The sequence below is a fragment of the Pectinophora gossypiella genome, chromosome 27, assembly GCF_024362695.1.
Source record: "Pectinophora gossypiella chromosome 27, ilPecGoss1.1, whole genome shotgun sequence".
Lineage (NCBI taxonomy): Eukaryota > Metazoa > Arthropoda > Insecta > Lepidoptera > Gelechiidae > Pectinophora > Pectinophora gossypiella.
The window spans coordinates 6124467-6149013 of record NC_065430.1 but is presented as its reverse complement, the minus strand read 5'-3'; the positions used below and the strand labels follow the sequence as shown (position 1 = coordinate 6149013).

Here is a 24547-nt window from a genome sequence, read left to right as displayed (position 1 = left end):
GCGCTCCCCATTAGTCCGGCCAAGTAGTTAATGCCATCTGCGGCAAACCTACAATAAGTCACGTCAAAAACAAGGTGAGCCTCTAAGCTTAGAAAGTCTTCCCCTTCCTCTCTTTCCTTGTAGCTTCCCTTCTATGATATTTTTAATAAATACACATAACATATTATACATAAACTGCCTATATACGTCCCACTGCTGGGCACAGGCCTCCCCTCAATCAACCGGAGGGGGTATAGAGCATACTCCACCACGCTGCTCCATTGTGGGTTGGTGGAGGTGTTTTTACGGCTAATAGCCGGGACCAACGGCTTAACGTGCCCTCCGAAGCACGGAATCATCTTACTTTTTCGGACAATCAGGTGATTCAAGCCTGAAAAGTCCTTACCAAACAAAGGACAGTCTCACAAAGTGATTTCGACAATGTCCCCATCGGGAATCGAACCCGGACCTCCAGATCGTGAGCCTAACGCTCTAACCACTAGACCACGGAGGCTGTCATTAATAAATACGTCGTGTCTTATTTTGGTGTCCAATCATCTTGCCTCTTCTGTTCTCAATAACTCAATATTTGCCTCTTACTAACACTTCCTCATTCATTAGACCGTAGAAATCCAAGCAGCTCCCAGCGTGAAGGGCCTCCGTCCAGATCAGCGGCGATGCAGATACCCAGACGAGTGGCTGAGCACCTCCATACAGGCCTACAGCTTTGGACTCTGTCAGATGCACTGCCGCAGTCGGATGGCCGTCATGTTCTGCGGTTGCCGACCGTACTTTCATGTTAAGGGAGGTAAGGAAAGGCTATTATTCTACTAGTAGAATGTAACCTAGATTATATACGACATTATGACATGTAATACGAACTATTACGAATAAATGAATATGAATATGAATATATTATTTTCGACGTGACTTACTATAGATTTGCCGCAGATGGCATTAACTACTTGGCCGGACAAATGGGGAGCGCTGAAAGCTCTCACCCGGTACAACGTTTAAGACAACAGGCCTGAGGGTGTCCAGTTGGGCGCGAACCTCGGCTCAGGGCGTCGTCTGAGAGGAAGAATATTTGAAAGAATTAATCGACCCTAGTGGGTCGATAGCGATAAGGACTGATTGAGGGAAATCGTCGACCACGCCGGCGGGGTCGGTATCGAGGTCCTGAAGTGTTTGGTGTCGCGAGCTGATTGGCTGCCTCTATGGCTAGAGTAATCGGGTCGTCGGGATCGTATATTACGTCCTTCGGACGCCGATACTTTTCAGTACCGTCCCTAAGCGGGATGAGGAAAGGCTACTTTGCAGGACTTTTTACGAAACGTAAAACGGAACGTGTCTTTAGAAAAGTTGGTGTGGTCTACTCTGAAGCGGCGCGGCGTGTAATGAAATGTTTGATGAATGTGGAGGAGCCAAGAGAAGTCATGGCGCTGCGGGGTATAAATGCAACGCAACTAATTAGATGACATATTACAGCATGTTCAAATATAATTCTAATAATAACATCTTCTGCAAAACATCTCATAGCTTATATAACTTTATTTATAAGTTAACTGTACCTATTTTATTACATAGGTACTTACCTACTTAGCAAACTCCACTCCCACAGACAAACCGTGGAATTGGTTTTGTGAGTTTTTTATTGTACTTATCAATCATTTTTGTGTCCTTAACATAATAAACATAAACTGCCTATATACGTCCCACTGCTGGGCACAGGCCTCCCCTCAATCAACCGGAGGGGGTATGGAGCATACTCCACCACGCTGCTCCACTGCGGGTTGGTGGAGGTGTGTTTACGGCTAATAGCCGGGACCAACGGCTTAACGTGCCCTTTTTACTTAGGTACTTACTTGTGTGTATTAATGTGGCCTCATCCCGTGGTTAGTTAATTAAAGTCATAAAAACTCTTTCGAATTTAACTCTTTGAAAAAAATATTTCATTCCACAAAAGGCACTGGCCACAGCAACTTGTTTCATGTTTCAGAAAAAACAAATTCGTTTAGGCACTGTCGTTCTCAAGTCGTTCTATCCAAAATTTTGCTAGCATTTGTCACAAAAACCCGTAAAGAAAATTTTTGCTCCGAAATTCTTGACAAATCCCACCGAAATTATTAAATACCTATTTGTTTAGTGTTGTTTTTTTTTTGAGAAAATATTGCTTGTTAAATTCGCGGCATTTTGTGTTTTCAAGATGGCGATGTGTGCGACGCGCATGGCATGGCGTGCATCGGTAGAAACGTGGAAATCCTCATTAATTTGCCCAAAAACCTCGCGAAGTGCTCCTGCCTTCCTCAGTGTGCCGAGCTCAACTACTATTCACACACCAAGAAGGTCGTTATTCGGTAAGTGTTTTTTGACAACCTACTTAGATGACTTTTGGCTGTGTGTCCCTTCGCGATATGCTGATCCCTTGTCAGACAGATCACAGAAACAGTGAAGACTGAAGACATTTTCTGGGTGCTTCTCCAAAAAAGATTAAAATGACCAAAGACTAGGCTGTATGGCTAAGTTCCCTTTGCCTGCTCGAATGGGCAAATGAAAAAAGGGAGTTCCTAAGCGGAATGTATTCGGGATGTACCTATCCGCAATTACCAGAGGATTTGGATGGTGCGGAGCAGAATCGAAGACAAGTACCCCATTTGTCCGGCCAAGTCTTGTTGTTTGTTTCATTGTTTCCGTAGCTGAAGTCCAGAATGAGGCTAGCAGGGATGAGCATAGCGCCGCGGCTGTGATATATCTTTCACGACACTGACGAACTACTGATTTAATATTTTAAACCTTAATATTTTTGAGCGTTTATAAGTGAGGAGCTCGGTAGCGCAGCGGTAAACGCGCTCGGTCTGCGATTGAAGTTAAGCAACTTTCGCAAAGGCCGGTCATAGGATGGGTGACCATAAAAAAAAAGTTCATCTCGAGCTCCTGCGTGCTTCGGAAGGCACGTTAAGCCGTTGATCCCGGCTGCATTAGCAGTCGTTAATGCCACCAATCCGCACTGGGCCCGCGTGGTGGTTTAAGGCCCGATCTCCTTATCCATAGGGAAGGCCCGTGCCCCGGCAGTGGGGACGTTAATGGGCTGGTGATGAATGTATTTGAGCGTTATAAGTACTAAACATTTTTTGTTCGTAAAACATAAATGGGAGCGATTCGGAGTCGGAGGAGGGCCCAGTGGCCGCGGTGAGGTTCAACCTGATGCCTCCCAAGTTCCGTCTCCATCGCGACGTGATCTTCACCTTAGAAGACCTGTTCGGTTCGTTGCGGCACTATTACCTGGGACTTATTGCAAAGAATAGCTTTATTTGCATAGCTATGCCTGTTTTGTGTATGCTATTATAGGTTGAATTAGGTAAGTGTTCTGAAGTGGATGCACGGAAGATAATTAAAAGTCAGAAATTATCACATATAACTGTTTATTACGCACGGGCACAGTACACGTTAGATAACACAATTTAACCGTTAGGTAAATATCCTAGGGTGGGATAATGGACGACACGAGGTACGCAGGCGCATGAAGGGAGAAGACTGCGCGAGCGCGTCTTGCCTAAGTCAGCACATTCATGTTGCCATTTCCCTCATTGAGCACTTAGGTATTTGCGACAACAGACTACACGTGAAGTTTCATCTTCAGTTATGTGCCCTTCCTTCATTCCTTCGGCAGTAAAAAGCGCAACACTAAGGAAAAAAGGCTTTATTATCTAGCCTTTAGGTAGATAGAGTCAAAATACCTACAAGAAAGCTCAATTTGAGCCAGCCAAGTAGCCAGTGTCCGTATTATTACAGAGTTTTTACAACAGGAACTTTCCCCCTTTGGGAACATTCCAGGAACGGTACATCGAACACGATGATGTATATAAGAACGTTAACCTATTTGACTTTATACAGGGTGTTAATTACATCGCAACGACAATAAACTTTATTATTATTGTATGTCTTTTTCATATCTCGGGCCTATGGAGGCCGAGACTTTTGGAAGGCGTGTGTGAGGCCGAAGCCAACACGTAGAGGCCCAAGATGATTCAGCTCATGTTTCTGAGTTAATATCAAGTGGGAATTTCTACCGCAAAGGTACTTATTCAAAAATATCGTGACAGGTTCTGAGAAGCTGCAGTAGTTTTAGGCGGATGAGACGTTCGTTATGTAAAATTGACGATTCAAAGTGTAACCACAGGTGTAACTATGTTACCTACTGAATAAAGATATTTTTTTGAATTTGACTTGCGACGGAAAATTGCAATTGATATTACCTCAGAATCGTGGTCTGAATCATCCCCCTCAGTATTCGTTACGATGTCACTAACACTCTGAATTCACTACCACTTTCTACTTCATATCTGAGCCTACCTCAACTTGGATGAATTTTCTTTTGCACAATCACCTATGTTATTAAATTCGCATGATTTTTTTTATCGTGTTTGTGTTGATTTTTTTAAGGAGCTTATATTTGTTTGTGTTGTTACCTTCACAAGTTCAAGGTAAGTTATGCACATTGGTTGTTTTATGGTTAACTTAGATAGGTACCTAGACGGAGGTACACTGACCAAATTGGAGATGTCCTTTGAAAAGGTTTAGTACGATCTACTCTGAACCAGCGTGCGTGTATGAAACGATTGATGAATGTGGAGGAAGCAAGAGAAGTGTGTCAGGATCGAAGCAAATGGAAATCCATAGTACCTATATATGCCTTTACCTACCCCAATTCGTGATTCTATATCTTGTAGTGGTTATGTAGTGGATATGAGTGGTCTTGTAATGGTTGTAGTGGTTAGACTACCCAATCCATCCTGCCCGATCTGTCAACGTGACCTTATACATGGTATAAGAAGACCAGACCAAATTATATTGAGCGCTTCGACCAATAAACGATACAAATGCTATCTACCGTCAAACGGCTATTGGACGAAAGCCTCGATATAATCCGCGCCAAGGTGCGGTTGTCATGCAGATCCGGCTGTTCTTATACCACGACATAGACTTTTTCTTTTATTTATTTTTTACATCACATTGTCATTATTATTATTATTTGAATTTTTTGGCCTGGTTACAAAGTCCTTTAGGCCACTCACGTTGTTATTAACTATGACAATGAAATGATGTTTATTTTACAGCGTCTCTCGGCGGAACCACGGCGTTGTTCGTCGGTGCCAGCGTGCTGACTGTTGTGGAGACCGCTCTTTTCATCATACGACAAATGACAGCCGCTTTATGGGTGAATTGCAAAAGCGAAAAAAAAAGTTGTCTTGGCTGAGAACGGTAGTGCAAAGTTCTGCTAAATGATTTTGAATATTTTTTCTGGGTAAAGTAAGTAGTCCTCTACCTTGGCAAAAAAAATCATTCAGTTTCAGCAACTGTAACACGCTGAAAAAAATTTTTAAAGTGTCATTTTATCATTTCGGTAGCTTGTCCGTAACCAATTATCGCTTATAAAATGTCTTGCTCTACAATTATTTTCTATTATTGGAATTTAAATTGATAGAATTTCGTTAAATTATTAAATAATCTAACAACAAAAACTATTTCTGTCTGTTTACCTTCCTTCTCATACATTTGACAGGCAGTTAAATTTTGTCCGAAAAAAAGTTATCATTTCAGAGGACAGTAAGTTTTGGTAGAATAACTCCGTCAACATTGCGTCTATGACACCTCCTTACCTGCCAACACCTCGCATTGGTTCGGCTCGACCGCTAGACGTGAACATACCCGTCACAGCGTGTAATGGTTTCCCGCCAAAAAAAGAAATTTATCATTTCGGTGATAGGGGGACAAAAAAAAATCAGTAAAAAATCATTTCGGTAGCCATTATAACTCGTGTTAGATTAGTTCAATTTATTTCATATTGATGTGTTAAATCGGCTGCAAGTACTGTTTTGTTTGAGAAGTGTCGATTTTTCGATAGTTATTTAAATTCACAGTTTATACAAAAATAACCTGTTTTTTTATCATCTCGGTGTTATCATTCCGGTGGATTCGGTGGACTGAAATGCCAATAACAGTCCATGGGAATGATAAGTAACACTGAAATGATAAAACCGTTAAGTTTTAGAGATCCGTGTGTTAAATTTTAGTTTCGAATTAGGTATTGATTTAAGGGCCTTTTTAACAGTTCTATGGAGCTATTTTTTTTTTCCTCGAGATGATCTCATGGTTTTCCAAAACCATTTTGGGTGATTGGAAAACGTCATATATAACCTTCTATCAAACTCCTCTTTCTGCTTTTCTCGGTAACCTTGAATACCCAGACTTATCCATTCTTTAGATCCTGGTGGACACTGGCCTGGATAAAATAGTTTACACCAGTGTCTACCGATCGCACAGCGGTAACTCTGAGACAAGCACGTTATTCACCTACCTCAGTAGGACAGTGGAGTTGGCACGGCGGAGGTATCTCTCAGCGCAACTTGTTCTTCTCCGGGACTCCAACGCCCACCAGCAAGAGTGGTTGTTCCCATTCCAGAAGACCAACCATGCTGGCAAAGAGGCGCAAGCTTTTGCCATGTGTGGCAAAATCTCTCACATCTGGTGAATTGCGTTACAAAGATACCTGACGTTGCTAACTATAGCGCCAACTGCTTGGACCTTTTGCTGATAACTGATCCGGACCAATATCAATCTCTATCAGTGACTTCCCCCTTGGGAACATCCGACCATTGTCTGGTGAGATATGTGTCTGTCTATTCCCCACCTGATTCTAGCCCCAGAGGATCGAGGCAAATATGGTGACACACGCTAGCAGATTGGGATGAGATGCGGCACTTCTTCGCAAACCTATCCTTGGCGTGAGGTTTGCTTTTCTTCAGAAGACTCGACGAGCTGCGGAGATGCCATATTAGTTGTCAGGCAATGGAATACTCTATCCCATTTTCTGACATATCATCTGACGATAAGGCTCGCTCATGGTACATCGCGGAGTATGCTAGTGCAGAAGCTCTAATATGCCTGGGCTCTGAAAAATTCCCTGAATACCGCTGCAAAGTCTTGCAAGAAGACAATGCGCAGGGCACGTTTCGACAATATTGGCCAAATTGATGCCAAACTGACTGAGCTGGTAGTAAAACCTTTTAGCCGCTAGTCAAATCGGTCGAAGCAAACTTCTGCCGTATAAAAATGCTTCGCACTCTAGACGTGAATAAGGTCAGTAGTCCTGATGATATCCCAGCAATAGTACTGCGGAACTGTGCACCTGAATAGTCTCCTACTGACACGCCTCTACCTGCTCTCTCTGGGTTCAGGACAATTCCCGAAACCATGGAACCTTGCCAATGTGCAGTGTATGCCCAAAAAAGGCACTCGTACCAACCCTGCTAACTACCGCCCCATCTCGGTACAACCGCCGCTAATCCTGAACAACCGCCTCCTGGCGTACCTTGAAGCCAACAATTTACTCAGAGATAGGTCAACTGATGTTCTTCTTGTGTATGCTACACGCTTATGGAGTGGGGCAATCTAGAATCAAGGCGAGGATCTTGTTATGTCCCTTGATATATTCAGGATCCCTTCTAGCCTATGTAATTGGATAGATAGGGATAGATTGATTCGGGTAGTAGTTGATGGGTGCTTGTCTGATCTACATGCTATTAATGCCGGACTCCCTCAGGGATCTGTTCTCTCCGCCACGTTTTTTCTATCAATGATCTGCTGATTATGCCCGGTATCTTTAGGCATGCAGACGATAGCACAGTGACGGAGAGATACATGTCCAATGCACGCGTAAGCACCAGAGATGATAGTGCCCTCAGAGACGATCTTGTGAATCGTGTGAAACTGCCCCTTAAGTCCGTCTCAGACTGGGGTGACAACAAGTAGGTTGGACTCAACGCTTCCATAACCCAGGCGTATCTGTTCACCGCAAAACGGAGTCCTTTCCTCCTGACTGGGACTTTCCGGAGTGAATTACCAACCATCTCGAGCTCTTGGGTATGGATATAACTTCCAACTCGTTATAATCTAGGAGACTTCAAGACTAGGGTGAATAGGCATTTGCTAGGTAAGTGTGATCCACCCTAGACCACATCGTCATTTACCATCAGGTGAGATTGTGGTCCTACGTGAACCTATATTATTTAAAAAAAATGTAGGTAAGTAATAAAGAAGCAATGACAATAGCCACAAAAAAGACATATTGACAATAAGCATCATCCCCCTAGCATTATACCGATTTTTCACAGGGTCCGCTTACCTAACTTGAAGATTTGACAGGTCCAGTAATTTACAGAAGCGACTGCCTGTCTCACCTTCCAACCCACGAAGGGGAAACCAGCCCAATACACATTAGGTCACATACCTCCGAAAATGGTATTTTCGGGAATGTGGGTTTCCTCACGATGTTTTTCTTCACCGCTGAGCATGTGACAATCATTTCTGATCTAAACATGAATTACCTTACCACCAACCCATTAGCTACCACGGCTCCACATATTGACAACAACTAAATGCATTTTTTATTGCTCGATGAAAGAAACGAACAACAATCTATTACTATTAGTAAATAGTATTAAACTATTTTTTATTTAGCAAGTATTGAACTATTTATCTAAGAATGTATAAATCGATCTCCACCAACCCGCAGTGGAGCAGCGTGATGGAGTATGCTCCATAACCCCCGGTTAATTGAGAGTAGGCCTGTGCCCAGCAGTGGGACGTATATAGGCTATTTATGTATAATTCGAACTTCACTTTGTACGGAACCCTAGCTAAGCAGCACAATTTTTCTTGACTGTATCATTTCCGTGGGTTAATTTCATTTCAGTGGACTCATTATCATTTCAGTGTACATTTATATCATTTCGGTGTATATTTATATCATTTCAGTGGGTACTTATCATTTCAGTGGACTCATAAAAATTCAATTTTAAATATCTCAGTAAGTTTCGATCGTATTTGATGCCCACTAACGCACATAATTCAAAATAGGTTAAAGTTTTATTTGTCGTCAAATATGTGAAGAAAAGTATTAAAATAAAAAATCTCACCGAAATGATAAAAAAATGAGACTTGTTGAAATTCACCCTTATGGACGCGACACACGACCAAAGTTCGCCGGTTTAAACCTTAAAATACCTACGACTTTTATAAAGAGGCTTTTTCGAAGTCGCTTGTCGCAACTAGAGTTAGTTAAAATATACAGCCAATGTCAAAAAAAATAACAAAAAATTGTATATTGAAGAATGAACAAAACATGTATTGTGTAAATGATAATAAAATAGTATAGAAAATATTTTGAATTTTATTTCCTAAACAAAACGCAACGAACATCGATCGGTGTGGTCATGCACGCCGCAAACGAAACTAAACGCAGCTGTCATAACAGTCCCCGCCTCACTATTATTTTTATTTACTTTTCCGATTTTCTAACCTAAATTAATAAATTAACTAGAGAAACAACGAACGAACGACTAGATAATGTTTTTAACGATATTTAACTTTATTTACAATAGTTTTTCTTACGTTATAAGTGCAGTTTGTTTCATAATTTCGATGTTACATACAGTTCTGCCTATGGGAATAGACGTCGGATTATTGGGCGTTGGTGCTTATTTTCTGACGAGGTTGAGAAGGCCGGATCCCCGCAATGTGAAGAATATATTCGGCCCTCTGCCGGGTAGCAAGGAGTGCGGCTCACATCCTGAGAAAATGGTTCGTTGTATAGCACACAGGGGCGCGGGTCTCGATGCGCCAGAGAACACTCTAGCAGCGTTCAAATACGTGAGTTTACTTTTTAATAATTTTTTACTTTTTAAAATCGTGGCGGTAAAAGTGCTTTTACATGTAATAGAAAAAAAAAGTTTTAAATAAGGTTTTTTCTGTTGACACATTTGTTACCAACTTTAAAATAGTGGATTACTGTTTAAGTAGGTACAAAACTTCGAGGTGCTATTGTTATCCCGAATATTTGAATTATAGATGTAACAAAATATTTTTTTACTAATACACTATTAAATTAAGTATATGCACATGAATATTATATCTATTTGAATAAAGAACAAGTACTTAGAATATGTTTCATCTTCTGTAATAGAGTTTTCTTCTATAATCCGTTTAAATTTGTTCCAGTGTGTAGAACAAGACGTAAAATTCATAGAGTTGGATGTGAGGACGTCGAAGGACGGCAAGTTGGTGTTGTTGCACGACCAGGGACTCGAGCGGTTGGCTGGTGCCAGCATATCCAACGTGCACATTATGGACTGGGACAGCATCAAGGATATAGACGTTGGCGCCAAACATCCTAATAGGTATGAATGTGAGGTTTTACATAAATACTTTATTGCACAGAGTAAAAAAAACAAAAGAGAAATAGAATGAGTACAATAAGCGGCGTTATTGCTAAGTAGCAATCTCTTCCAGGCAACCAACAGGGTTCCAGGGTTTAGTTAATGGCTAAATTTTTTTTTTATTTATAAACAAAATTACATACATAATACACTTTAATACTATCGCCAAACTACAATCAACACCATAATTACTTCAAGCAAAACTAATGAAAGTAATAAGTGTGTATAGGTATTAACCTCTTTATCTGCCGAGATGCCAGACAATAAATTTTACATTGTGTCCGGTGTAAAAATCCAGCAATTGGTCAGTTTCTTAGGTCAAAGATACATTATGAAATTCTGATTTCTAAATAAGACAGATCTAAATAAAGAATAATGTAATAACAATGAGTGCGACAATTTGTCACAAATTCCATAGTAGTTTCGTGTTTTGACGTTTAGTAAAAAGTAACTGATTTGACAAGTTGGAAACTACGCTATTTAGTTAGCCGGTGTCTATTACGCACGGCGCGAAGTATATCGCGTGCTTCCTTCAATACTACGACGTTTGTCTACGTAGGTAGATAGGACTCGTTAATGTCCCCCCCCCCTCTCACATGGAAGGGTAAGCAGTGATTGTTACTACGTCAAACGCGCGCGAAAACGCTTCTCCGTGAACGCTCAGTACCTCGCCATGTGTTTGTTTCCTGCGCCTCGTTATGCGCACCGCTTCCTTATGCCTACAGTGGAGAAGTAGGTACATAATAGCCCCGATTCCTGCAGACACCTCCTAATTTTATTTTAAGTTATACCTGTCAATTTTCTATTGGTGATCATTCCATTTAATTTTATTTTAAGTTATACCTGTCATTTTCTTATCCGGCGAAAAGGAATGGCCCCGATTCCTGCAGACACCTCCTAATTTTATTTTAAGTTATACCTGCCATTTTCAGACAACTGTCAATTTCAAAATGAATGAATGAATAACCCTGGCGAATAAAATAGGTATCTCGCTGATATGCAACCTGTTAGATGTTTGCTGTCAACTTAATTCTGTCGGGTAATGTAAAATTTTGAGAGGGTTGTTTTTGAAATTTCTGCCCAAAATTAATGTGTGTTTCATAAATTCTATGCCAATATTATCTACTATTACCCGTCCCATTCCTTTTCGCCGGATAAGAAAATGACAGGTATAACTTAAAATAAAATTAAATGGAATGATCACCAATAGAAAATTGACAGGTATAACTTAAAATAAAATTAAATGTTGTGTACTGGAATGAGCACCAATAGAAAATACATTGCGTAATTGTTTTTTAAAACTAATCTTTTGATATTTATTTCAGACAAAAGTTTAAAGAAGTGCATCTGTGTTTATTGGATGACGCGTTGGAATATCTTCTCGAGAATGACGTTAAAATGATCATTGATGTCAAAGGGGAGGACAAACAGGTACGTAACAAGTATTTAGATGTAAGGCGGTGAGGAGAGCTGAATCGAACAATCGAGAATGTTCGAGAACGCTCTATTGGCCGATTCACAGATAATAGTTACTATGTAACAGATAACTTTTCTGAGAAATACAATAAAGCACAACGTAAGGCACAATAGTGCTAATTCCAGTACACACCACTTAAATTTATTTTAAGTTATACCTGTCCTTTTCCTATCCGCCGAAAAGGAAAGAGACTGTTAATCGACAGACGTAATATTTATGGAACACACGTCAAACGGGTTACATATCAGCAAGATGCCTATTTTATTCGCCCGTGCTATTCATTCATTCACTCATTCATTTTTAAATTAACAGTTGTCAATCATCCGTCCCTTTCCGTTCCTTTTTGGGAGATAAGAAAATGACGGGTATAACTTAAAATAAAATTAGGTGTCTGCAGGAATCGGGGCCATTGAGTGCCTAAATATACAAAAAAATACTAATGAGCAGGGGTTTCTAAACTAGGCCTAATCTATAAATACATAAATACCAGTGATACTTATGAAAAAGAAATCGAGATCGAGAGTGCTCGTATAGTGAGAACCCACCTTTACCCATACCCACTCTTAGAACATGGCTAAAAAGAAAAAAAATCATTTTCCGTTTTTATAAACGCCTCACAGCCTCCCTCGTGTGGGTTGTGAGGTGGATAACCAACCCCATCAACCCTGGTGTCAGGGTTACTATTGAGCCGCCAAAGGCCCCTGACATGGCTCGCGTAACGACTACTTACTTACATCAGTAAGTAGTAACCGGGGCCAACTGCTAAACGTGGCTTCCGAATAACGGATCATCTTACTTTCGGACAATCAGGCGATCAGCCTGTAATGTCCTAACCAAACTAGCGATCATAAAGTAATTTTTGTGATATTTCCCCACCGGGACGGACCCGGTACCTCTGGATTGTGAGCGACGGAGGCCCTAATTATAGTAAGACTCACGTTCCGAAACTGGGACACGGCCGGTACATTACCCTATGTTTGTTTTTGCCGCTTGGCACGGTAAACGGTAGCTATAGTGTTTCCACGTGGTCTGGCCCTAAGAGTACTATTATTTTGTTTTATGCGCATGCTGATACCATCTCAAATTGGACTAGAAGGAGGTAGGTGGAGAGAGATACCATTTTATTAAATTTAATAATAACGCGGGTCTACATTCGCCAAAAACAATATAGATAGCGCTGTCGAAGTTTAAAGTGATAATTACCTATTTTCTCATTACTCATTACATAATTATTCAAAAATATAATGTAATGGCAGAAGCATAATAATATACAGGGTGTTAGTGACATCGTAACGAATACTCAGAGGGATGATTCAGACCATGATTCTGAGTTAATATCAAGTGGAATTTTCCGTCGCAAAAGTATGGAACGGAAAACCTAATTTCATGGATAACAGACATCTGTTATCCATGAAATTAGAAGGTTAAACGAAGGAAAATGTTTACAGCTCCATCTATGTTGTTTTTGAGGAACGCAGTTTGGAAAGTCCCTGATTAAGTGAGGAAATGGGCAACAGGCTCGCCCCTTTAAAACATTGCTGGCTAGTGGGTGTATATTTCGCCATAGAGGCAGCCAATCAGCTCGCGACACCAAACACTTCAGGTCCCCGATACCGACCCCGCCGGCGTGGTCGACGATTTCCCTCATTCAGCGCTTATCGCTATCGACCCACTAGGGTCGATTAATTCTTTCAAATATTTTTCCTCTCAGACGACGCCCTGAGTCGAGGTTCGCGCCCAACTGGGCACCCTCAGGCCTGTTGTCTTAAACGTTGTACCGGGTCAGAGCCTTCAGCGCTCCCCATTTGTCCGGCCAAGTAGTTAATGCCATCTGCGGCAAATCTACAATAAGTCACGTCAAAAAAAAAAAGGTGTATATTTCGGCTTACAGTAAAAAAATAAATAAAAATTGAGAATCTGTAAACAAAAATCACACCCGAATGTTTTTTTTTTAAAAAGAGCGCTTAAGTTGTTGTCACTAAGTATAAGGCGATTATATACTGGTACAGTCATGAGCAATAATAATAATAATAGTATATAATGTACCCAATTTAGGACTCTGTCACACTAACATATTTGACATTCAGTGAGACTTACAGTTCAATTTGTCAAAAAAGTTAATGTGATTATATCTAACAATTATTAGATTATAATCGATATAATTCTAGAATTTTAAAAAAAAATATATCGACATGCCTATTGACAGTATCGATATTTAGATTTGACCTACTCCGGTTTATGAGACACCGTATTAGATAATTTTGTTTGAAACTCTGTTATTACAATTTAAAAAAAAAATATTATTTAGGGGTAAAAAAAACGATTATTATTTTACTCTTTTTTGATTTTTATTATTCTGCAGCAATATTACGAGGTTATCTTTTTTAAAGAAAATAGTGTAAATAGTTTTTTTTTAGGTGATAGATGGCATTTTGAAGACGTTCCTGGCGCGACCGAGACTGTATGAGACAGCTGTGGTCACATGTTTCAACCCTTTCGTGCTGTACCAAGTAAGTTTGTTTCATTTATTTTTGTTTTGTTTTAGGATTCCGTACCTCAAAAGGAAAATCGGAACCCTTATAGGATTATTTTTGTTGTCTAAGACCTTTTTCTCGGAAACGCGTGAAGCTATCAAGTTGAAATTAACATGTACTTAATACTTATGTCTGCGGTCTTATTGTCAAATCCCTTGGTCCCGAAAATCCCCGAATAGGAATTAAATGAAACACCAGAGAACCTTGGTAGTTAGGTACTGATATACATTTAAAATATAACATTGCCGTGTGATCATAAAATCTAACAAGAATATTAATTTCTAATTAACGCACAGCGCCATCTAGTGGCAACTCGATGAAACTAGAAATATTCGATCGATAAAATTATACACTTGTGAAGCTGTATAAAAATCAAGCTAAAAAAACAAAATCAAGCAAATACGATAAGGTGCAAAAGTACCTACTATCTGTTTCTCGCAAAGTAATAACTTAACTGGTTGCACTTAAGACCTAGTTACATGTCGTTTCTGTAATAGACCAAAAACACCTACAAAAACATACATTTTATAATTATGACAGCTAACGGTTCAAAATTTGACCACTGTTTACAAAAAAATCACTGGGCTCAGTGACTGCACTTTTGCTCTTTGATTCAATTCAATTCACCAATTTTGCTTCGATTGTACGTACAGATCCGCAAGAAGGACCCTCGTATAGTGGGCGCGATAAGCTACCGTCCTTACGCGTTCAGTGCGCAGGACTACGACGCTGAGAACGGACCCAGTAATCCCAGGTCAGTTCAGTGTACCATTATATCACACCCCGGCACATTATATTACATTTTACAATGTCAGCGTTCTTGGTAGCAAGCATCGGCAACGTGGCCCTGTGGCTGGCAATCTCTCCCGTTCCGTCACCAGGCTAGGTACACTGCCTGTATTTAATATAACCGCGTGTTATTTCCTGGTGTTCTTCATAATTTGTAATCAGTGTTCACTGGACAATACAGATTCTAAACTCACTAAGTGTTTTTACTTTCGTGACTTCCTCCTGATTAGTTATAGTCAGAACAATAATTTCACAAACACCTCATTTCACACTGACACTGCACATTGACGTTATCGTACACGCGCATCTGTCTGTGTGACGTCTGACGCCATACGATTGTAGACTAAAGTAAAACCGGGGGTGGGGGGGACCTAGCTCAGCCGGTGGGGTGTGTGTGACAGTAGGACATAGTTTCTGTGGAGAGAATCTTCTACCAGACTACGTGCAAAACACGTGTAAAAATACGTAAAAGTTATGTATTAAGCTGTGTGTCAACCTGAACGGAATCGGACCAGCCGGCGTGCGTCCCCTTATTAACTATGTAGCCTTAATTACGGTATTACTATGCTTTTATAGCTTTTTTCCTATTTTGTCGTAAAAAACTTAACGGTCTAGTAGTTAATGCTATTTGCGGCACATTTAGATAGGCTAAAAAGGTCACATCATCTAAAAAAAATACTGCTTTGTTTTTAACCAATATGCTCCATCAGGTACGGTGACAACCTGCCTGCGCACGCGTTGCTGCGCGCGGCGGACTTCCTGCACTCGCACGTGTGGCGCTGGACGGCGCGCTGGTGCGGCGTCAGCGCTGTGCTGCTGCACAAGGACATCGTGAGCCCGTGAGCCGCTTATATTTACATTCGTAACGATACTAAACCCGTATTTCAAGATGTAAATCTTCAACCTTCCTCAACACCGTCCTCGAACTCAGCTCAAAATCGGTATTCTTAGTATTAATAAACGAATCTCAGCTGAGACTGCCCTCAAGATCATGCTCAAGTCTCTGTTTTTATATGAGAACTGTCACATTGACATGATCTTGAGGGCAGTCTCGAAGCTGAGATTAGTTTATTAATACCACCCTTAGAGCGCCTTGATCTTACCTCGAGTTTACTCCAGTAAGGCATGACGTCATTATTTTCAAATTATTATGTTGGCAGTATGATACGCTCGAGTCCAATGAGTAACGTCCTCAAGTCGAAGGCGTAAATGTCAATTTGAAATACTAAAATGTTCAGCTGAGGCAGAGTTGAGTGGAGTTAACGTCTTTGAATACGGATGTTACACCTGTTCTTTTAAGGACACTCTTAACACTGTGTATACTGTGACACTGTGTACACTTTGACACTGTGTACGCTTGACTCTTTTGAGATAACATTGACACCTTTGCGTCGCGGCGTTTGATTTTTTTTATTACACGGTACACTTTGGACTAACGCTTGATTCTTAGACAATGATAATATGTGCGATATAAGAATGACTTGATTGGGGCTTGACTGTTTTGGGTCTCTTTTTATTTTTTATACTGGCGCGTGATTATTTTAGGAAGATGGTAACACTCTAAGAATAACTCTTCCAGCTTCCATTAGATGAATACTTAATTCTTTTAGAATAAAATTGACATTTTGAGAATTACTCCAGGCTTCATCAAATTAACACGCGACCCTTGACACCTTGAGAGTGACTCTTCCAACTTGAGATTGACCTTGACAGTTTTAGGATGACTCTTACACTACACTGAATGTGCAAGTTTTAGGATCACTTACACTACACTGAACGTGCAAGTTTTAGGATCACTTACACTAAACTGAACGAGCAACCTTTGTCCAGGAGTGAAGTCCAGTACTGGCGGGATATCGGCGTGCGATGCGCCGGCTGGTGCGTCAACAGGCCCTTAGAAAAGTTATATTGGCGAGGAGTACTGAAGGCTCCCTACTTGGCCAACACTCTACTAGGAGAACCAGAGGTGAGTTCAGTTTTATATGAAACTCACATGAAATTCCATTGGGGTCATCTCACCTAAACTGAAGGTCATTCCGGGTAAAGATTGGCACATTTTTGTAACCTGCGTAGACATGGCTTGTCTATTCTTTGTTTGAGGTTTACTGAGGTTATTATCACAATGAAAACACATAGTACCGGGTTCTTACCGCGTTAAAATCAGGCATATGAGACTCACGATATTTGAACTCTGTTGCAAGAGCTATGATCACGGTATTACTGATGAAATGGCGCCAATTGCGTGACTTTTTAAAAAGAACGTGGTGTTCCGCTTTAAGGCCACAAAATACTGAGTGCCGCTGGCTAAGAGTAAGACAGTTGCTGTTACAGTCTGACCACGAGGTCTTTGTGAGGAAGAGAGTAGGCACGAGTTCAAATAACCAAATAACGCTTTGAACAGAAAGAGACAGACGATGCAGCGGGTTGCCCCGCCAAGCCCTTACCGACTGGGAGTACCTAGTTTAGCGCCCACGGTCTGTGGATAGGTTGTTAGGTGGCTGTGCAACATTGGTAGATAAACTAAATATCGGCAGACTTCATGGGGGTATTAAAAAGGCCACATAAAGGCCAATAGCAATATAGCTATTTGACATTTGTTGACACTGCGCACTTATATTTATCTGCGCAAATGTTCTAATTGCAATTTTGCTTTTTAGATGAATTGCTTTGATGTGGCCTTTTTAAGACCCCTGATCACCATTGTCATCTAGAGTTTTAAAGTAGTTCGTCCTGCGCAGTATACGCCCTGTGTGTAGCCCTCGTATTTCGGCAGGGTATGACATTATCCGACGCGATGCAGATGGAAGAGAAAGCGAAGCCACAAGAGAAAGCGGAGCCTGCCGTTCTAGTGGACACTGTGCTTCACTCAGAACGACGCGCTGTTGGACAAAATTAATTAAAAATTGCGATAAAATTACTCAAAATTTCCCGGAACACACTTGTCGTGAGACGCGTTTTTAGGGAATTATGTAAAAGATAAACTGGACTGAACATTTCAATTAGTTATCGTTTTCGAATAGAATTGGCGAATGAAATGACAAGTTGATAGTAAAAGGAAACCACCATTTTGGAGTGCGAACAAGAGTGGTTTTTCTGCCAAAAATAATTTTCGGTAATTCCAAAAACTGAAAATTTTAAGTGACACATGAAATTTCAAAGAAACCGCTCTACTACACTTCACTTTATTTTTTATGTACTTTTCTGTGCTGCTGGCAATACATCATTCAGTCAACAATTCAGGGAGGTTAAAAATTCCACATTTAACAGATTCATCTAAAAAGCAATATTGCTATTTGCCATTCGTTGACATTGCGCTCTTACTTTTATATGTGCAAATGTCTAATAGCAATATTGCTTTTTCAGATGAATTGCAACATGTGGCCTTTTTGAACCCCCGGGAAAATAAAGAAATCTGGTGTCTGAAGGTTTAAAACGCCACATCGAAGCAATTCATCTGAAAAAACTTTTCCAATTTGACATGTGCCCATATAAAAAATTAAGTGCGCAATGCAAACAAATGTCAAAAAGTAGATAGTTTCTTTGAAACGGTGTCTTAAAGCGATTGGCGTTTTCCTGGCGATAAAACTACTCGGCGAAGACGTTTGAGAGTTGCACAAAACATCTACAGACTTTTGTACGTTTCTATGTAGGGACGTAAGTGTGTAACACGAATGTTTCCAGATATTCAATGCGAAATGTCACTGCCTGAGTAGATTTAAAAAACCGATCTCTATGACTTTGTGAAAATGTCTCGAAATCAACTAGTGCATGTTTTGTAGATGTCGTTTTTGTTCTGTTACTCTAATGCTCACTTGTGTTCAAAGCTTCAGTATCCAAATAAAACCTTGAAAATCTATGAACGCTTTTTTGATTTTCAACCACCATAACACGTAGGTTTCTGAAGAAAATATGATGCCTATTTTTCTTACCAATGCAAATGCTCATCCAAGATTATGATACAAGATTAAGGCGCTTACTCTAAGTCATGGAGTGTTTTTGGTCCTTAGGTCGACCAGCCAGCGACGACAAGAGAGGAGGAGACGATAACAGACGTGGATTAACAGGTGTGTACAGCTGCGCATCCACTTGAGCGGAGTTGAGCGCCATCGGAGCGGAGACAGGACTTGCGTTGTCATGGCAACGTCTGGCGAGAATTTGCCGTCTAACGCATTAGGAAAATAAAAATACAAAGGAAATCAAAGAAAGGAAATTCTCAGGTCTCTCACCTAGTGGTTAATGCGAGGGAAAACTACAATAAATACGTCAAAAAATACATAGAAATTCTGATGCTCCGATTCCGCCAGTGGACATGCAGCTTTAACTCCGTGGAAAATATGTGTTTACCTCGTAATAATGCTAAATATGATACTTGCCGATTTATTAACTAGGTACTTTTGTGCTTCAATTTTGACAGATGTCAAAATTTTGAAAGTTTTGACAGTCACGTTGCCGCCATTTGTCCTGTGTTACCATATGCTGTCCACAAATTATTGCTTTTTATGAACTTAAAACTTGTTTTAAATTTAGAACGTCACTTTAGAAATATTAAGCATAAGTAATTATGTATTCTTACGCAATAAAACAATGTGTATAGATAAAAATAATCTATACATTAATATTAAAAAATGGGGACAAGGAAAAGTTCTCCCAAAGTATTCGCTAAAGATGGTAGAATAAAAAAAAAAGATTAGTGGTCAATGTAATTAAAAGATTTATGCTGTTACATTTAAAATACCTACTATGAGAGTAAATAATTGTAAAGGCGTCCCGACTTACTATAATCTCTTTGAAAATTAAAACCCTCTGGGAATAAATGTTTTGAGGCATAAGAAATTGTCCTATGGGGGTAAGAAATACTGATTTGGTATCGTCGAGATGAGGAAAAAAGCGAAACATAAATAAAAAAAAAGTGAAAAATCATAACAAAAGTAGATAAAGTCTGTGTAGTAATTGATACTTTTTTGAAGTTTTCTGCCTACTAATAACTAAATGACCACGGTTCTGAACCATGAGCCATGTCAGAGGCCTTTAGCGACTCAATAATAACCCTGATACCAGGGTTGCTGAGGTTGGTCATCCACCTCACAACCCACACGATAGAAGACTGTTGCAACGAAATTTTAAATAGGACGAGTTTCTCCTGACGAATGCTATCCAATTACCCTACAACACAGATCAAAATACACTGTCGATTCCTACTAGACAGGCTTCCCATGTAGAAAAAGAAAAGCAAAAAAATATACCTGGTGTTAGTGACGTCGTACAAAATTCCACTTGATATTAATTCAGAATCATGGTCTGAATCATACCTCAGTTTTAGTTACGATGTCACACAACATCCTGTATATGTGCAAAATAAGATTGAAACACCTAGAGAAGATGTTTCTTTTTTTCATGAATGGATTTAAATTGATAAACCAAAATAATATTTTCTTTTTTATATGAATTTTCGAATGAACAAATTTTTAGTAATTAATAACTACAATTAGTCAAATAGTGTATAATTGAGTATAGTTAAGACTGTACTTTGAGGCTGCTCGGTAATTTATTAGGTATATAGAAACAAACCATATAATAATGCATATTCAGAATATAATTTATTGCAGATTTTTAAGATTTGACGTTCTGTTTTATTCATCAGACGTTAATTTTGACCCCACTCTATTCTGACGTCAGACTCAAGGTCAACTTAGACTCAATTTTGACCCCACTCTATTCTGACGTCAGACTTAAGTTGGACCTTACACTTAATTCTGACCCCACTCTATTCTGACGTCAGACTCAAGTTCGCCCTAGACTCAATTTTGACCCCACTCTATTCTGACGTCAGACTTAAGTTGGACCTTACACTCAATTCTGACCCCACTCTATTCTGACGTCAGACTCAAGTTCGCCCTTGACTCAATTTTAACCCCACTCTATTCTGACGTCAGACTCAAGTTGAACCTTAGACTCAATTTTAACCCCACTCTATTCTGACGTCAGACTCAAGTTCGACCTTAGACTCAATTTTGACCCCACTCTATTTTGACGTCAGAAGTTTATTCAAATAGACGTGAATTAAGACGGGATTCTCTACTTAGATAAACTGTTTTTAATTATTATAATAAATCTTTTTTTCTAACAGAAACAGTGCAACTTACATAAAAATTAAATTACTTACCTACTTATAATGGTTTGTTTCTAACATACAAAGATATATTTCTATATAAGTCCAAGCTAGCTTTTAATCTGCGTACCAAATACAATTGTGGCAATAAAATAGTACTAAATATATTTAATAATACCTACATATCATTGAGTAAGCGCCTGGTGATTGGTTTAAAGTGAAGCGTCGCCTGGGAAGCGCATTTTATATGAATCATAATCTGAAGTGATTTTCAAGGGTAGTTTCGGACACCAATGGTCATAAATCTGTAGTGCATGTGGGATATTCGCCACTGCGCAACTGCGCCTGGTGCGCCACGTACGGGACAGCCCCTACTTTGCTCTCTGTTCGATTGGGGACAAGAGCCCCTATCAAATGCATAATAAGTTTTTAATACAGTGAGTCAATGGTTACTTGGATTTAATTTATTTATAACTCAAATATATCTTTTTTCAAAGAATTTGTCTTCAGTTAGAACTTACGTAAGTTAGCTACATAAATAAGTCCTAACTGGATATTTGCAAAAGGACAAAAGATTCTAGCGTTCACGGTAATGAAGAATCCACTCACATCAGAATGTGAAAAATGATGATTATGATATATTTATGGTATTAATGATGATGTTTCATCAGTGTGTCAAGGTTTTGTTTCAAGAAAACTATTTCATTTTGAGTAAAAAAATTAACAAGATTTTTTTACCTGAATTGAAGTTGCATATCTACGAGTTGCAAAACTCACATCAGAAAGTGATTTATATAAATGCGCTTTAGGTTTTCACGACGATAAATTCATCACTAAATAGTACAATTTTTAAAAATATATTTAAATGACTGGTGCATATTATTATATATTTAAGAAAAGTTTTGATAAAGCTATTAAATGCATTAGTCTCGGTTACTACTTACTGATAAGTACGTAGTCGTTACAGGAGCCAAGTCAGCCTTTGGCGGCTTAGTAATAATGCTGACACCAGGGTTGCTGAGGTTCGTAATCCACACGACAAAAAATATGAAATGGCAACATTATAACGTTGGCTTATGATTGATTAAGGTCAGTGTTGCCACTAGAAGATAAATAAATAGATAATAAAACTGCATCTCAGTGCGAAATCATTTTATAGCTTTATTAAAATAACTCTTTAGATTTATTGGTAAATTAAAATAAATATTTAAATAAATAAAATTAACTGTACGCACAGCAGCTTTTGTATTGTAAAATTGTTTTGATAGAATGATGGCAAGTTAATAGAGATTATTATTTATTATCTTTATTATTATTTTAAATTTTAAATATATTTAGAACAACGCGAGCTAATTGGCAGCTTATTAACGGTCCTTTTTGAGCTTAAAGGTGGAAGAAATTGTGATACAGCTATCTCTTTCGCTCCCGTTGCAACTCTGTATTAACTTGTCAAACAATAAAGTATTATTATACCAAATATTATTTATTTTCCCGCACAAATTACAGTGTGAGTCATGTGTATAGTTTCTGTATTTCGTCTATTGTATACTTGAATAAAAATGAGTTTATAATTTGTCGTTTTATTGAAAATTAACCTGAAACTAAACCTCGCATACGGGATAATCGCGCTCTAAAAATGTAAAACAATAAAATATTACTCGAAAATTGTTCCGCCACGGTCGTAGTGATGTCTAAGTGATAGCCATGGTCGTATGGCGTGATAAGCGAATCCTGAGGACAGATTGATCCTTGGGCAAAAAACAGTTTGGTGCCTACATTAAATTATGATAACGAACAGTGAAAAAACATAAGTGGCTAGACATTCTGACGTGTGGCTAGACATTCGCCCCCCCCCCCCCCCGATATTGTGTACACGGCGCAGATATGATATGGAAATAAGACCAGATAAGAACGCATTATACAATGCGAGTGTAATAAGAATGGACCCAAAAGTATACTTATAACAAATTACCGTTAGATATTAGACAATGTAACCAATTAATGACACTTAAGTTGACTACTTACTTATTTAATTGAAAAGACACTTTATTCCGTTGGCGAATTTTTGTCTAAATGATATTTCATTATTAATTTTCTATTTTGATTACATTGTGAACTTTATTTGAATGCTATTGTAATTTTGTTTATTAATTTTATGTTTTAAATTCGTATACCGTAAGGTGCGACATAGTGCGACGTAAATTATATATTGTTACAACCCTTTTACCTATGTTGACGAATAAATGAATTTGAAAAATGGAGCTAATGTATGTAATAAGAAATAGAGAAATAGTCATCATCATCAATTTAAGAGCCAACGCTCTTACTGTCAGTGTAGCATTTAAAGTACTCCATGCTACTTTTTTAGGGAAAAAAATAGGGTAGTGGTTTCCCTCTTGGCTTCCGCCCAGAGGAATAATGTGAATTGTTATTGGTAACAGGGTTTATCTAAGTAATAGCATTGGGTGCATCACATTTATCTATAGCTACAAACGATAAGGAAATCGATCCAAACAAATCATATTGCTTCCTCATTCAATAGAGGAAAATATAATCAGCAAGTAGGTAAATAAGATAATCATCTTGGAACGCACTCATAATGCACACGAGATCATCATCACACACACACACACACACACACACACACACACACACACACACACACACACACACACACACACACACACACACACACACACACTACCGTATTCCTGGAGGTGGAGGCCTGGAGACCTATAACACAGGGTACCCTAGTTTAGGCTCCAGCCTCTGCAAATATTATTAATGTTCATGTTATAAAATGATTGTAAACTAGTATAAGGACGGAAGTACCGTACCAACTTGCTGCGTTGGATTCTGTTGAGCGACGTGCTAAGAGGTTGATCGGCGACAGGAAGCTGGTGGAAGCCAAACTGCATAGCCTAGACCACCGCCGTAAAGTCGCCAGTCTGTCGGTTTTTTACAGATTGTACTTCGGGGAGTGTGCACAGGAGCTCCATCGGCTCATTCCACCAAGTCCATTCCATCTGAGGACATCCAGACGTACGGCGGGTTACCATCCTTACTTGGTTGACATACCACTAATCCGCACCAAGCGCTTCGCTTCATCCTTCATAATGCGCACAGCCAAGGAATGGAATGGGCTGCCGGCGTCGGTGTTTCCTGACTCTTATAACCTGGGGTCCTTTAAATCACGGGTGAATAGGCATTTTCTGGGTAAGCTCGTTCCAACGTCGATCTCTTCTTCTTGTAGAAGAACGAAGTCAAGAGCAAACCCATCTTAATTAAAAAAAAAAGGACAATGTTATTCGTAGAGGAAATAAATATTTTACTTACTTACTTACTGGCCCCGATTCCTGCAAACACCGCCTAATTTTATTTT

General features: G+C 39.4%; 1 protein-coding gene across 2 annotated transcripts; it reads left to right on the top strand.

The window, feature by feature from the left end:
• Positions 1–750: 750 nt before the first annotated feature.
• LOC126378941 (glycerophosphodiester phosphodiesterase 1) lies at positions 751–22736 on the top strand. 2 transcript variants are annotated; one of them, XM_050027487.1, is made up of 10 exons: positions 751–787; positions 2186–2336; positions 9476–9690; positions 10039–10217; positions 11582–11687; positions 14151–14243; positions 14921–15021; positions 15767–15895; positions 16887–17022; positions 17830–18912. In XM_050027487.1, exons 1-10 carry the CDS (start codon positions 776–778, stop codon positions 17950–17952), a joined length of 1245 nt encoding a protein of 414 aa, XP_049883444.1. In that variant the 5' UTR covers positions 751–775; the 3' UTR covers positions 17953–18912. The 2 variants fall into 2 exon arrangements, with proteins under 2 accessions (XP_049883444.1, XP_049883443.1); XM_050027486.1 differs by lacking the exons at positions 751–787; positions 2186–2336; positions 17830–18912 and adding an exon at positions 19064–22736 and having other exon boundaries at positions 9285–9690; positions 11582–11688; positions 14149–14243.
• The last annotated feature ends 1811 nt before the right edge of the window (positions 22737–24547 follow it).